Genomic DNA, 14,704 nt, shown 5'->3' on the forward strand with positions numbered 1-14,704 from the left:
TACATTCATACATCTTCTCATGCAAGCACGCCGATTATTTCTACTTTTGATATGTCCATCTTCAAGTATTTGATGGAGTTGATCGTACCATGTCTTTTTCGGTCTTTCTCGTTTTCTGCATCCATCAACATCCGCATCGTAGATCCTTTTGCCCGGTCTTTCGCGGTCCATTCGCTCTACATGTCCAAACCAACGCAGCCCCCCTTTCTTGATTCTGTCCATGGACTTAAACACTACAATTACTTACCTTACTACTTGAAAAATTCCATTAGAGACGAATTTTAAATCAGCCTAAAAAAGCACGTGATGACTACAAACAGTAATCAGACGAGACATAACATGACTAGACGTTAGAATATTTCTTACGTAACCCTAATGGGTTTTTTAAAATTGTAAATATGTATTTTTTAAAGGGTCTCGTATTCTCGTTTTCCCTTCCCCAAAACTGAACCGATTTTTTAAAAGAGATTTTTTAATAAAGGGATATTCGCGTTTTTATGATTAACTGAAATATTTCAATTTTTGTGTCATTTTTAGCGAGTCGAATAACTCACTATTAGAAAACGAGAATCAAGATAGGAAACTCGGAACTCTGATCAGTGAGTCCACAACACTAGCCACGGTCCCACAACCCGATTCGAGTATCAGAAATACATTTACTGTGTCCGTAAGTTTTGCTTTAAAAAAAAAGTTATCATATTTGTATACTGTACGTCCAAAGGCGGCATTGAAAGCCTCACCCACTTACCCGGATCCATTTTAGAGGTCTTGTGGCTTAGAGTAATAACCTAATAGTCGCCGATACGGAAAAAAACATTTAATGACTATTGACTGTGAAGTTAGCTACAGATTACAGCAATACAACGAGCCGTATGTACTTACGTTGCGAATTGCTAGCGCTAACCGAAACCATCCGTTACACGTTTGTTGTTAAAATAAAAACCAAACCAAAATTTTTGAAACTTTTTGTTCTATAAAATAGAACTAAGGGGTTTCTCTAGAGAATTATTACTCCAAGTTTTGTGGTCTTTTTTCAGATCCGCACATTATAGAAACAATTTTTTAGCTTTAATAAACGATTAATTACCTTTTTTCCCTTTAAAAAAATCTTTGGTTACAAAATATTTACGATATTATTCGTATTTCTGCCACCCTCAATCTAACGTCTTGGTTCTGTCAGCGATAGGTTAGTGAATTAATTCTGTAAGTTCATTAGCTTGTTAGTAGACCGGCAGAAACAAGTCCGATCGAGAAAACCAGAGCCGCCGCCACCACCCTTCACCGGCCATTCTGTAACAGTTTGTACAGAGCAACCTTTGCTCGTTATTTTGCCTGTTTTAAAGACACCCTGATTCAGACGTTGAAAATTACACGATCAAAAACTATAGTTCATAAAATTACACAGTTCCCAGATTCACCTTATTCAAGACAAAACCAAGTATCAACCTATTCAAAACCTGACATCATCCTAGTCAATACCTAATAACCACAAAATATAAAACACCAATACTACATACGAGGACAACGTCCTTAAAAAACATCTTCTCTTTTACGGAACTGCACAATACATTACTTTAGTTCAGTTCTGCATTGCCGCCATGAAGATCATTTGATTTGTTTCAACCAAAAATAATGCGCACTTCGATTCTTCGAAAGGCATCCCACTATTCCACCCTTGCGCTAGCGAATCTTGCAAATTTACCAAAATAGGGAAATAACACATACTACGAATACCGATAAAAATATATGAAATGGATTAAAATTAATTGTATTTTCGAAATCAATATAGATTAGAAAGGAGAAATGATTTCATACATAAATGAAAAAAAGAAATTTAATAAAAATATGTCGCTAGAAAAACGCAACATGTTTGGCCTTAACAGTTGTATGGTCAAGATTCGTTATGTTCTAAACGAAATTTGAATGGGCAGGAACAAATAAACATGAATCATGACGTATTAGAGGCGTGGCCAGTGGGATGACCATTTTTGCGGGAATCCAAAATTACAAATTTAAAAATATTTTTTATGAATATGTTTCTTTTTTGGGTGATTCACCCAAAAAATAAACATATTGCTAACAGTGACCGTGAAAACCTTCGCACATATTTTTTATGCTACTAATAGTTAGCAAAAATTTTTTTTTTTACTGGACAGTATTTTATAGACCTTTATTACTTTAAAAATGTTTGAAAAAGAAGTGATATCTCTTTATTATTTAGATTGCTAAAAAAATCATGTTGGCCTCATTACCTCCGTCAAACCATCGAGCATCGTCACTCTTTACAGATCGAGAATTGGACACTTCCAAAGGACGTGTTCAGCTGACCGCATGCCCAACGCCCAACGCGCTCCAGACTTTCTGCAAGGGAGAACTCATATAGTGTGCCCCTAAATTTCCCATGACCCGTTGCTAGCCGGATCACGTAGGGACTCGTGTTGAGGGACTCAAACTCTATTCTTCAATATTTTTTTAAGAAAAAAGAGTGACTCCATCTCCCCTGTAGCCGTTGAGTCCGGCAAACAAAACTAGGCGCTTTTACGGGTATTTGGATGGTCCTAGTTTCTACGGCGTGTAAAAAAATCACATCCTCGTAACTACCAAAATATAAATACGTTCAGTCAAAAACCGGACCGTATTCGAACTATTTTGCGTATTGAATTTTATTGCAACAGAGCGAGAAAATATTTTTGAGAAGGGAATATGGAAGTCTAGGCATTCACATGCTGGTTTAAGTGAACAATTTACATACTGTGTGACATTCTAATACTTCTTATTTCTTAAATATCTTTTATTAAGATTGAGAGGGAAGCTTCTGTCACGTATTGTTGATTATTTACTGATTTTATTCAGTTCAGCCAATAATTTAATACACGTTATAATCCTTTATTCTTTATGACCCCATACAAATGCATTTTAATTAACAAGTGTGTAGGGATATTTTACCACCCTATAAAAGCATTAACTACCCTGTATTGTACATACATCCGGCTCTACCACTCCCTTGGCCTCATTGCTCTCCTTCCTCAGTTCAAGGAAAACAACAAACCTACGTAACTAATGATATATAATATTAGCATGGAGAACAGCAAGTCGCGTGACTGGTACCATCGCATGTTCCTCGCTGGTATTTTGTACCACATTGGGAATTTATTTTGATTTCATCTAAAAGGTCAGTCTAAAATTTTGCCTCAGTTTTAAAAACAAAATTGCGTTCAAAAATATAATTAATTTCTATTATTAAATATTATTGACCGCCTTTATTTTGAAATGAAGCTGGGACAGGGTAATATTGTTCTGTCGCAGTATCGGGCCTATTGTCCTCGTGTAGAGAAATTTAAAGTGCGAAATAATGAACATGGACATTTTCCTAGATATAGACAGGCAGTCTATCTTCACAGGACAATGATAACTTCCAAAATTTCACGTGGCCGGACAAGACAGTAGGAAAATAGCAGCTTGCTCAGCACGTTTTAGCCGAAAGTATGACGTAGATGGCATCCGAAAGAAATAACAAAGCTTATAATATTAGCTTTGGATACATTTTATTTTATTTCATTAAAATTTACGGCATAGATGACTTTTACGAAACTTGTAATATGAATATATTTGGTTTAATTATTTTTTAAAAAACATATATTAATTTTTACCTAATATTAAGAAACAAAAATTCAACCTAAAAATTATATCCCAAATTCAGTAGAAGATTAAAATGATTTCAAAATAAATGCAAAAATCAAATTAAATAATAAAATATTTTAATGGATTAATAAAACAATAAAATCATAAAGTGGCTTCATATTTAACTTTTTCATAAATGTTTAAATATTTTAAATAAAAATTTAAATAACTGCACATATAAATAGTGCAGCGAGAGATTTTTTTGAAAAATATATCTAGATTAATAACGTAGTACTTTATATAATTGGTACACATATTATTTCTATTTTTATGTGTTTCATTGCTTTATATTTGTTTTTTACTACACGAGTATGTTATTCTGTATTATTTATGTTTAAGTAACATGTATTCTTGGCACATATATATACTTTATATTTGTAGAATAAGGATTTTTAAGTTCTTACATTTGATAAGCTAGGCATTTATAATTAAGTGGTTTTTGTTTTTCTTTTTTATGTTATTGTTTTATTAGTATAGGACAACTTATGCTCTAAAGATAAAAAATCTCCATCTTAGAACAGGCTGAACAGGCCATGTTAGATGGAGACCATAAACAGAGAACACACCGTTTTCATTTTACATTAATTAGTTTTACATAGATTCCCTGTTATTAAGTCTGTATACTATTTTTTTGCAATAAATTTATAAAATAAAAATAAAAAAAATTAAAATATATTTTTGTAATTTTCATATTTTTATTACAATATAGTAGTGTTATTGTTATTATAACATATTACTAAAGTGTATATATAGTATAAATATAATATATGTAGTTTTAAAACAGGTATTTTTGTATCTAGGGAAGCTGCTAGGAATATTTTCTTGCAATTTTTACATGTCAAACACTTTATTTTTAATATAAATACCATATTTAAGCACTGTACTGAATATAATAATAATACTTAAGGTTTTATTACCATTCGCCGTCTTTGAAAAAATTCAAAAGATATGTTCTTTAGGAACAATATCCTACATTAAATATATCCTCGTACGTCGGAATAACTATTGCCAAGTTCGGGAGTCTGTTAAATACGGCATTACAAGTATACCATCGATACTAGTATAAGTGGCATTCGATGTTCCGGTCCGCCGGTTGCGGAATAATAATGTTCTGTTCCTTGATCAGCCCGGCACAAACTATGGCTTGCATGCACCAATGTCCCGATTGTGTCGCACTGTAAACTCGAGACAAGGTCTGGACTGATGTTAGTCTTTCTTAATTTAAACAATCTCTAAGATAGACTGAATCTTGTCTTGAGGTAGTAATTATTATTTAATTTTTTGTCTTAGGTTTAATTTTCTTTAGTTATATTTTATTTTAATTTTACCAGTCTGTATCATAAGGAAATGTGTTTTCCATTGTTGAATGAACTGAATAAGTCCATAAATCGATAAATAAAAACACTGTCTGTGAATTGTTGCTACAAAACGGTGCACCTGTAAGTAGTAATTTTTCCAGGCACCCTGAAATTGATTAGAGCCATCTGGGCCATCCCATATTGAATTTACAATTTTGAATAAATTTAATTTATTTTTCTCGATGTTTTAACAAATTAAACGTAATTTAAAAGTTTATGACTAATAAATTCCAAGATTAAAATTGATGTACTTTAAGAATTTTTTTTAACTCTTAATGGAGAATTTTGGCTGTCAATTTTAGTATGGAGTCCATGTTGCAGAGTTGTTATCTCACTGGCTTCTCACTAATGAATTAAATAGTATATCAACTTCAAAATGCCTGTTTTTTAATTCCTTAGTCACTCGTAATATAAAGCCCAACATTTTCAGTGATTTACTAGTAAGTTGTTTATGTGACTAATGAAGGATAATTTTTGATCGAAAACGACGCCCAAGTCACGAATATATAGAGAATAAAATGTCATAAATATAATATTTTTTATAATTTGTCATAAAATAGATGCTTACATAAATGATGTACTACTAATTGAAAAATTATTTGTATTTTTATTTACATTAATATACATTCTTACATTTTAATTATTTTTTAATGTATTTTTACAGGTAACTAAAATCCCACTAAGCCGTTTTCTGTGACTTGTTGGTGGAGATTTATATTAATACTAACTTCAATGATATTAACTAAATTTTAAAAACATCAGAAAGATCAATAATATGGATGCAAACAAATGTTAAACGAACGTGTTAAACACTTAGTACTAACAATAGACAGATAATTGAAGTGGATAATTTATATCACAATAATTTAATTGTTAAAGTGGCGACATTATCGAGTCTATTTTTCAAAATCAAAAACTTTGTTCCAAAAACGGAAAAAAAATCATGTTTGAAGCCTATGTAAAAACTTAAACATGATTGTTATGTGCAACTTCTATGGGGAACAGGAAATCAAAATTACACAAACAGACTACAAAGACAGCAAAATAAAATATTATAGTTGATATATGACCTATCGAACAGCAACTCAAAAACTCTTTAAACAAACTAAACAATTAATTATAACCAAACACTTTAAACTAGACTCCTTAAAATGTATTTATAAATAAGCTACTGATGTAATTGTAGACGAAGAACTAAAACTTTAAAAAAAATTATAGTGGACATAGACACAATACGAGAGTATCAAAACAAGATCATATACAAAATTCTAAAACGAGACAAGGAAAGTCGAGACTATTAAACCAGGGACTGAAATTATACAATTAACTAGCAGACAAAACTAAACAAAAGACTCAAAATATGTTCATTAACGGTAGAATATGAATTTGAAAAAAAAAATATTTTGTGTAATGAAATATGTATATTGTCGGCACTCGAAGTGTTACCAATTAAAAATTCTGTAATTTGGTCAATTTTGATTTTTCAAATTCAAAAACTTCCGTAAATCGTAAAAACATTTTAATTAAAAAAATAAATGTTATTGTTTAATCATGAAGCCTCCTTTAGCGCGGATAAAAGCATCGAGTCTGTCCAAGAAGGCTTCACACGCTGCACGAATGTGGACTGATGGTATTATGTCCCATTCTTGGCGAAGAGCAATCTTCAAGGCGTCGACCATCTTATAGTTTTTAGCAGATACTTTGGACTCTAGAATTAACCATATGGAAAACTCCATTAGATTTAAGTACGGGGAATATAAAGGCCGCTGTTGGGATGAAATGAAGACTCGGCACCACTCGGGATGGTGCCGAGTCTTGTTTAAACGTACAATAGTTTCTACCGAACTTTTTACGTTTTCAAGGTAAGAACACATGATTTAAAATCTCTTCACGGTAGATTTGCTGATTTACCTTTACGCCCGGTTCAATCGTTCAATTCAAATCGAGTGGTGAGCGTCATGTGGCAGTTACCGCGGCCCAAACCATAACTGATGCAGGCGCTTGCTTTCGTAGAGCAATTCGCTGTCTAAATTGTCTTTTAATTTGCACTGTATCCATACACGATCGTTTTGTTTGTTTACATATTGCCTACGTAAACCAATAGAAAGAACCTCTCCAAAAATCTTTTTTATTTATGTATTCTCACCGAGAATCGAACTTGGAACCTTCCGTGCGTTAGTTAAGTGTCTTAATTATTACACCACGGAGGCCACCAAACTATTTCCATACATAAAATTTAGCAGTTAAAATGTTACTATTGAAACACAAATCTATCAGACTTTTGAATTCGCCATCCAACAATCTTGTCCGTCCATATAATTTGGACTTTACATTTGAATGCATTGTAGGTAAAAGTTTTTATTTATATAGCATCTTTTGTCTACACTTTTGACTGAAATAACGTGTAGTAAATTGTCTTTAAGTTAATAAATAAATGAACTGTTTAATTTGAATTATGCACCTTTTTTAAAAGAAATTTTAAGTGTTGTTTTTACTTACCTACGTATTATTTTATCTTTTACTAAGCACCTCTATATTCTAAATGACAAAATAACACTGGCATATAATATAATAGGTAGCTTCGATTGTTGCTTTGGTATTTTCGAGAAAATCTAGTAGTTTATGGGGATAAACGTATGAAGGTAATTGTATGTTATTATTTATATTTTGACTGATAACAATACGTATGTATATAGGTATACATGTATTATCTACCTTAGACTGAGATTACCTGAGATCTTAAAATATAAATACTTTATGTACATTAGAAAAAAATATATTTGTAATGTAAATTGTAAAACGAACCCCCTCTCTTGATACTAGCATTTTACTTCATTTGAGAGGTAGTAACGTTAAGTATGAAATATATAAATATCGTATGTACTTTTTTTTTTAATAATTTAAATTATAAAAAGAAATATAGTTTATTCGTATATATAATTATTTGTATACATAATTATAATTAAACGAAGTATTTCATTATTAATCGGTATTGAAGAACATCGATAAACATTGAGTAACATACAAATAATTCAATATTTACCTTACAGACGCACAAAGTTCGACAATCCAGTGAGAAGCGTTCACCATGGTGATGAATTGTACCATTTATAGTACAGGTTTTTCCAGTTGGAACTGTAAAAATAAATAATGTATGAGTGTGTATAAAAAAAACGTATCACATGATATAATTATTTATTATTATTTATTTATTTATTCACTCAAAGACGGTGTATTACACATTATTTGAGACATATGTTTGTATAAAGAGAAATCAGACCGCGTTTCCTCTAAACGAGTAAGCATAGCATTTTCCGAGCGCCTTGAGCTCTCGCGATTACGAACGTGTGTTATAAAGAATAAATATTTTACGTCGAAGCGAGATGTATTTATTTATTTACATACATACATAAGGTTATTGTACATAATTTAAGACAATAAGTCCCAACTCCATGGGACTAAAAGTCCTGTGTTGAGTTGATACGAGCAATTAGAACATAGTAGAAGAGTATATCATCACAAACATTTTATAGGTTCAAAAACACAATAATTAAAATAACAATATTATAAAAAAAAACAAATTTATGATACATCAATATGGTAAACAGTAAGTTTGTTAGTTAAAAGTTAGTTAAGTTATGCAGTTTGTCTCGCTTACGGATGCAATTAATTACTCCAATAGTTATTATCCATAGCTTCAGAATTTTTATAGATTGACGGGGTTTAGAATTAAAAGATACATTGTTAATATGAGTGCTTAAACTATCAATAAATAGCGCGCACGGGATTTCGGTGTCTTTAGTTTCAAGTACGGAATTCAAAGTTTCCTGTGCAATCAGACGATTTAGAGATTCTTAGTCAAGATTTTCACTAATGGTAATCTTGTCAGAATTTTCCCGTTTTTGAAGTGACATTGCTGCTATAATTGCGTTATAGTCAGTTAGATCACATTAATATAAAAAAATAATTAAGATTTTGTTTGTTTTGGCAAAGACATGATCAATACAACTAGAAAACGTTCCTATTTCCCGGGTGGGAACATTAATAGAGGAAGAAAGTCAATGAAAAGATAGTATGTTGAGGTGTTCATTTGCTTGGGATTGCAAATTATTTGTAATATTTAATTAATGTCTCCCATTACTATGATATTTTTTAAAGATTCATTTATTATCAAAGTTAAATTTAAACATTCTAAGAATAGGATAATATTTGAATTACTTGGAGATCTATATATAGCATTTTTTTTCTCGAATAACCTATATCAATCTTCAAACAGTTTGATCGCAGAATTGATATTTCGTTTAAAGACTTTCGTATATAGACTTTCGTTTATAGACATTCATATATGACATTTGAGTTTTAATGAAAACAACAACTCCGTCATTTTGAGTTTGGTTTTTCAAAGTATAGTGATGGGTATATTTATCAATTGGTTTCGGTATATAGCTGCTGTTAATTCAGCATTCATACAATATTACAATATCGAAATCACAGTCAAGGATAGATAGCAGGACAATGAGCTCATTGAAGTTTCTATTTATGCTTCTAATATTGAGAGATAATATTCTGATGCACTCTTTTTCTAACAATTTGATTTTGAGTTAATGTGGCTTATTTGCTATAACACGTGAAAATAGGCTAAAATTTTCAATCATATCATTAATTTCATGTCGAATAATAAAATAGACGCTGGACAAAGACACAAAGAATATCTGAATCAGTTCAATCATTACCTTAATGTTATTAAATATTTGTATATAACCACCTACCGACTTTTCTATGTCTACCTGTTTCGAGAAGTACTCGTCTCTTTGTTAGGACACCAATTAAACCAACATGCAAAACTTACTATACACCTTCATTAAATTAATCTCCGTAAATTATTGCTTTATAATAAAGATAAAAAATAGTTTGATTAATAATTCAGGTGTTTACCAATTCAAATGCAATACTTGTCCTTCTTACGTTAGAAGAACATAAAACAATGATATTCGTGTACCAGGACATTTGAGGTGTCTTCACAATAACAATTTCTCCGAATTCGCAAATCGCCTAATCAATCAACAGGCGTCGTGGCGCAGTTGGTTAAACGGCCGACTGTGAAACTGGCGTCGCGAAACTGGTTCGATTCCCGCCAGTTGCAAGAAAAAAATCCATGAAAGATTTTTTTCTCTATTGGTCTGGGTGTTGTGGTGAATTGTTTATTACCTCCTTCCATATCCCCTCTTTCCCACCTGCTGACAAGCCTCTAAAATAGAGGCTAGCGGGTTATTCCTTTAAAAAAAAAAATTAATCATGACTTTAATAAAAATACAGGCGTTAAAATCTTACATACAAATAATAAAGGGTTAAAAGTAAGTAATATGCAAATATTTCACATTAGAAAAGTTTCAAAAAATAATGTTCCATTGATCAATATTCAAATAACCTTTCAATATAGCCCCTTATACGATGTTCCACTGTAATGGTCACCCAAAACCTATTAAACTGAAGCTCCTCCTTCCATCCCCTCTCCCCTTTTTTCAACTATTTCTCAAACAACATAAAATATTTTTGTAACCTAATCGGTGCCTGTTTGTCCTAATCAGTGCATGTTTTGATTGAAATTCATGTCGTTTTGGTTTTATATTTTTGTGCAACAACTATGGTAAAGGTGTATAGTGGGTTATGCATGTTGGTTTAATTGGTGTCCTGACGAAGAGACGGGTACGTCTCGAAACCGATAGACATATAAAAGTCAGTAAGTGGTTATATACAAATATTTAATAACATTTGGTAAAATAATATGAAGAAAGTTTAGCTAATGTAACATAAAAATTCAGTAATGTAAAACTTTTTGTGGAGACAAATAAATTAATTTTAAAACAGGCCTTAGTCAAGAATATCATAGAGTAAATATATGGAAATCGAACTGATAAAGAACAAAAGCACATATTATAAGAACATTTTAAAAACTTTGAATTTTAAAGTGAAATAATAAAATTATAATTATTTGTATTCATAGCTACCACAATACTAAAATTAGTCAATTTTAGCATTCTTAAAAAAAGGATAAAATAAAAAATCGTTGACTTGGAGATTACACACGCGTTAACTTATGACTGCGATAACTTGAGCATGTTCATTATTGTTTATTGTGATCGCCCAAATGCTTAGCATGTTATGAAGTTGCGACATAAAGTGTAAAAATAAATAAAACCGTTCTCATGTAAAGTTGAAGGAAATCACATGCGTCGTTGTTCTACGATCATGACGTTTTGTCAAACTCTCTATTCTGTAAGAATACATCAACCGAGCTGTCTTTGGACATTTTATTTATTTACATCGGATAATTTATATAACGCCATTTTGGTGAAAAAAAAATTGCGCCTTGCAGGTACAGAGCTCTTGGGATTCTAGTACCCCATTTTCAATAAGGTTGAATTATAATAATTATATAAGAGCTAAATGCCAACACGTCTTGCAGCTACATAGCGCACAGAAGTTTAAAAATCCATTCCTTATTTATATTGCAACAGAAAATGAGTAAGATGTGTTTTTTAATTAAACATGTGGTAACTACACGTGGACCGGACCATCTTCTAGGAATTAAGCAAACAACATGTGTTTGCACATGTGCGATACTGCGACAGTGACTAGTGACTACCGAACATCTACGAAAGCTACCCTTCGGATATTTTTATCTGTTATGTTATCCATAGTGTTGAAGTGTTTTATCTGTTTAGTTTTTATTGTTTACTTTTTAGCGCGAACACTTTACAAATTTACTATTATGCTTTATGTTTGTTTTTGTAAATTTATTGATAATTTTAAGTTTCCAGAATTTTACTCATCCATGCTCTTTGTATTTTGATCATTTTTTGTTAGGTGAGGGGAATATGATATGTCTTACGCTTCAGGTTACCAGTCCAGAGACTACAAAATATTCTAGTGTGAAAACACCCTCTTAAATAAATATTTCAAATCAACCATGTCGAGAATCAAACCCGAGACATCTTACATGGTAAGCATTTGCGCTGACCATTACACCACGCCGACACGGCTGATATATTAATATCGACATTAAAATATATATGTATTTCAAGTAATTTATAATGTGTATAGTACGAGTATATTAATATTTCATACTCGATTTTTTATATTTTGTTTTTAAGCACTCTTTATACCACATATATGTAAATGGATATAAATAAATAAATAGATAAATGTACCTATAATAAATTGACAATATCCCAACTTATTTAATTGTCATTATGATACCAATGTTTAATGTAAAGTTTGTTGTTTATGAACCATAATAAATTTAAAATAAAATAAACTATCGAAAATTGTGATGCTTTTGATGATGTTGCGTGTGAGCAAATATAGAGTATTTTTCGATCCTTAAAGGACCTTTAGGTACGAATCTTCAGATATGACGATGAAAAGATTATTTTTATAGAAAAAAAGATGAGACGAGATCTTTAGACTTCTTTCATTTTCTTATGTGTCACTTAGTGAATGGGAGCGTTTTCCTTACCTTTACAGTAGCCGATGGGAGCGCCTCTGTAGGGATATCGGCACGTCAGCCCTTTAGTACAATGGGCGGCCCGACCGCACTTCTGCCGCACGTCGCGAGCGCAGCACGGCACCTGTCGGGTAGAAAAATTCTCAATTAACGTCATGTCATTCTTCAATAAGAGAAGCAAACAGAGAGGAACTCGAATCAAACGTCTCGAAAAAGAAGCTGAAGTTATGGCGACCTACCGTCTGCCCTCTACCCCCGAGAACGTGACTGTCCACTAATATAACATCTAAAGACGAAATTGACTTACTTGGAAATAGGTGTAACAGATAACATTTTTAAGAATTCAGAGTCCAGTCATTTACCGGGAAGATTTGTTGAATCTTTTATTTTTAATATAACCTACACAAAGAGTGTCTCTGCTTGTTTTTTAACTGTTAAATCCAGTTCTAAAAATAAATTGACATTACATTGAAGGATTTTGATGCGCTGGTTTACAGTTTTAGACTAGGTTTAGTTTTTACTTTTGTTGATTGACTATAAAACTGTCAATATAAATAAAAATAGACAAACTATAGATACACAGAGTGAACCATTATTATAACTTTTTATTTTTATTTATTTATTGATTATACTCGTAAGAATACAAAAATTGACATATAAATTCTCAAGTCCTACTGAACTGCTTAAAATGCAGTTTGTCAGCAGGTGCTTATAGTTCTTATTTATATACATAATCTTATCTCTTAAATTCTATAAATATATAAAAACTCTTAATTCTTTAAAAAAAATAAAATATGTTCATCGAAAATAAAAAAAATAAATTTAAAAAAATCTAAATAAAAACATAAAAAAAACATATAAAAAAATTCTGCCAGATAAGTTTTTTTGATGAACATTTGGACAAACTCAAATATTGTAACAAAGTTAATGTTTGAATATGAATAATATCTCTCCTACATTACGTAAGATTATATTACAGTGATTAAGATCTTAGTAACTCCCTAGGGAGGAAATCCAGCCTTTCTACAAACATTTGGACATACTCAAAACACTGTTGATTAAACCAATCAAACTAAATCAAACTAACAGTGATACAACTTCGTACATTACATCATACAAATTAATCCATCGTCAATTTATTATAAATGTACGTCGCGGCCGGATTGTTATTGTAGCCAGAATACATATTGGATGGGCAAATTACAAAACGGTAATACGTATATGTTTAAAAAAAATTCAAATCACATTCAAAACATTCACAAACACATAATAAAACACTGCTGGTCATGTGGTTCATTACAACAGTCCCAAGTGTGCCAGAGTTCAGGGAAAAAAGCTGTGATAATTGATGAAATAATAGTGTTTAATTTTTAAAAAAATAAAGTGAAAACTTCTTCGGGCACACCACATAAATGTACATTTTTGCTTGGCAACAATTGAGTCTGATCCATCACACTTCAAACTGAAACGCTCATTCGGCTTACTTCGGAGTAATCGAGCGAAAACCACCGAGATGCCTTACAAAATGTTAATATTTAAAGCTTTTCAATTTTTATAAATGTTTGTAAATAATTATATTTAACCACTTTACTCTTTTTTCATCTCTACCGGTTATGTGGATTACCTGTTACTTTATCAGGACACTAATTACACTTACCCGCAAATCTACTTTAATAAAAATATCTACAGGAGTTAATCCGTCATCACCTATTTAGCACTACGCGATGAATAAACCGGGTGTGGGACATAATATACTAAAATACATTATCCTTTTATCTTACTATGTTTTTTTGTTTCTTCGTGGATAAACTGCAATCATTATCAGGATACTTTTTTTAAATACTGTTTTTTATTTGAATCAGATAAATAAATAAATTAATAAATTGTGAATCTAAGTGGAAAAGAAACAATAAAAACATTCTTCGATAAATAATTTTGAAAAATCGAAATAAACTGAGATTCAAATAAAAACGTAGTTTTTCAGAAATAACATTAGGGATTTACAAGCAATTAAAAAAAAAAATGGGCAAAGAATTTTTTATTTATTTAGGGATATATTTCTGTATACTTTAGTATGTGCCTAAAAGTATTACACAAACTATGAAGTTGTGAGGCACCTAGGGCTAATATTCTTTACGGGATTGCGCGCGAAGAGATC

The 14,704-nt window shown here is 31.3% G+C and overlaps 1 protein-coding gene across 1 annotated transcript in view; it reads right to left on the reverse strand.

Annotated features, from left to right (window-relative positions):
- Positions 1-14,704, reverse strand: part of Ccn (cellular communication network factor protein Ccn) — a 153,824-nt gene that overhangs the window by 65,504 nt on the left and 73,616 nt on the right. The window contains exons 3-4 of the mRNA XM_088230105.1: positions 12,559-12,670; positions 8,083-8,174 (exon numbers count right to left, since the gene is read on the reverse strand). Of these exons, the coding sequence (XP_088086231.1) occupies positions 8,083-8,174; positions 12,559-12,670 (204 nt within the window). The remainder of the gene's footprint in view (positions 1-8,082; positions 8,175-12,558; positions 12,671-14,704) is intronic.

This window comes from Micrasema longulum, unplaced genomic scaffold (assembly GCF_059751315.1).
Source record: "Micrasema longulum isolate JH-2025_06_02 unplaced genomic scaffold, ASM5975131v1 h1tg000730l, whole genome shotgun sequence".
Lineage (NCBI taxonomy): Eukaryota > Metazoa > Arthropoda > Insecta > Trichoptera > Brachycentridae > Micrasema > Micrasema longulum.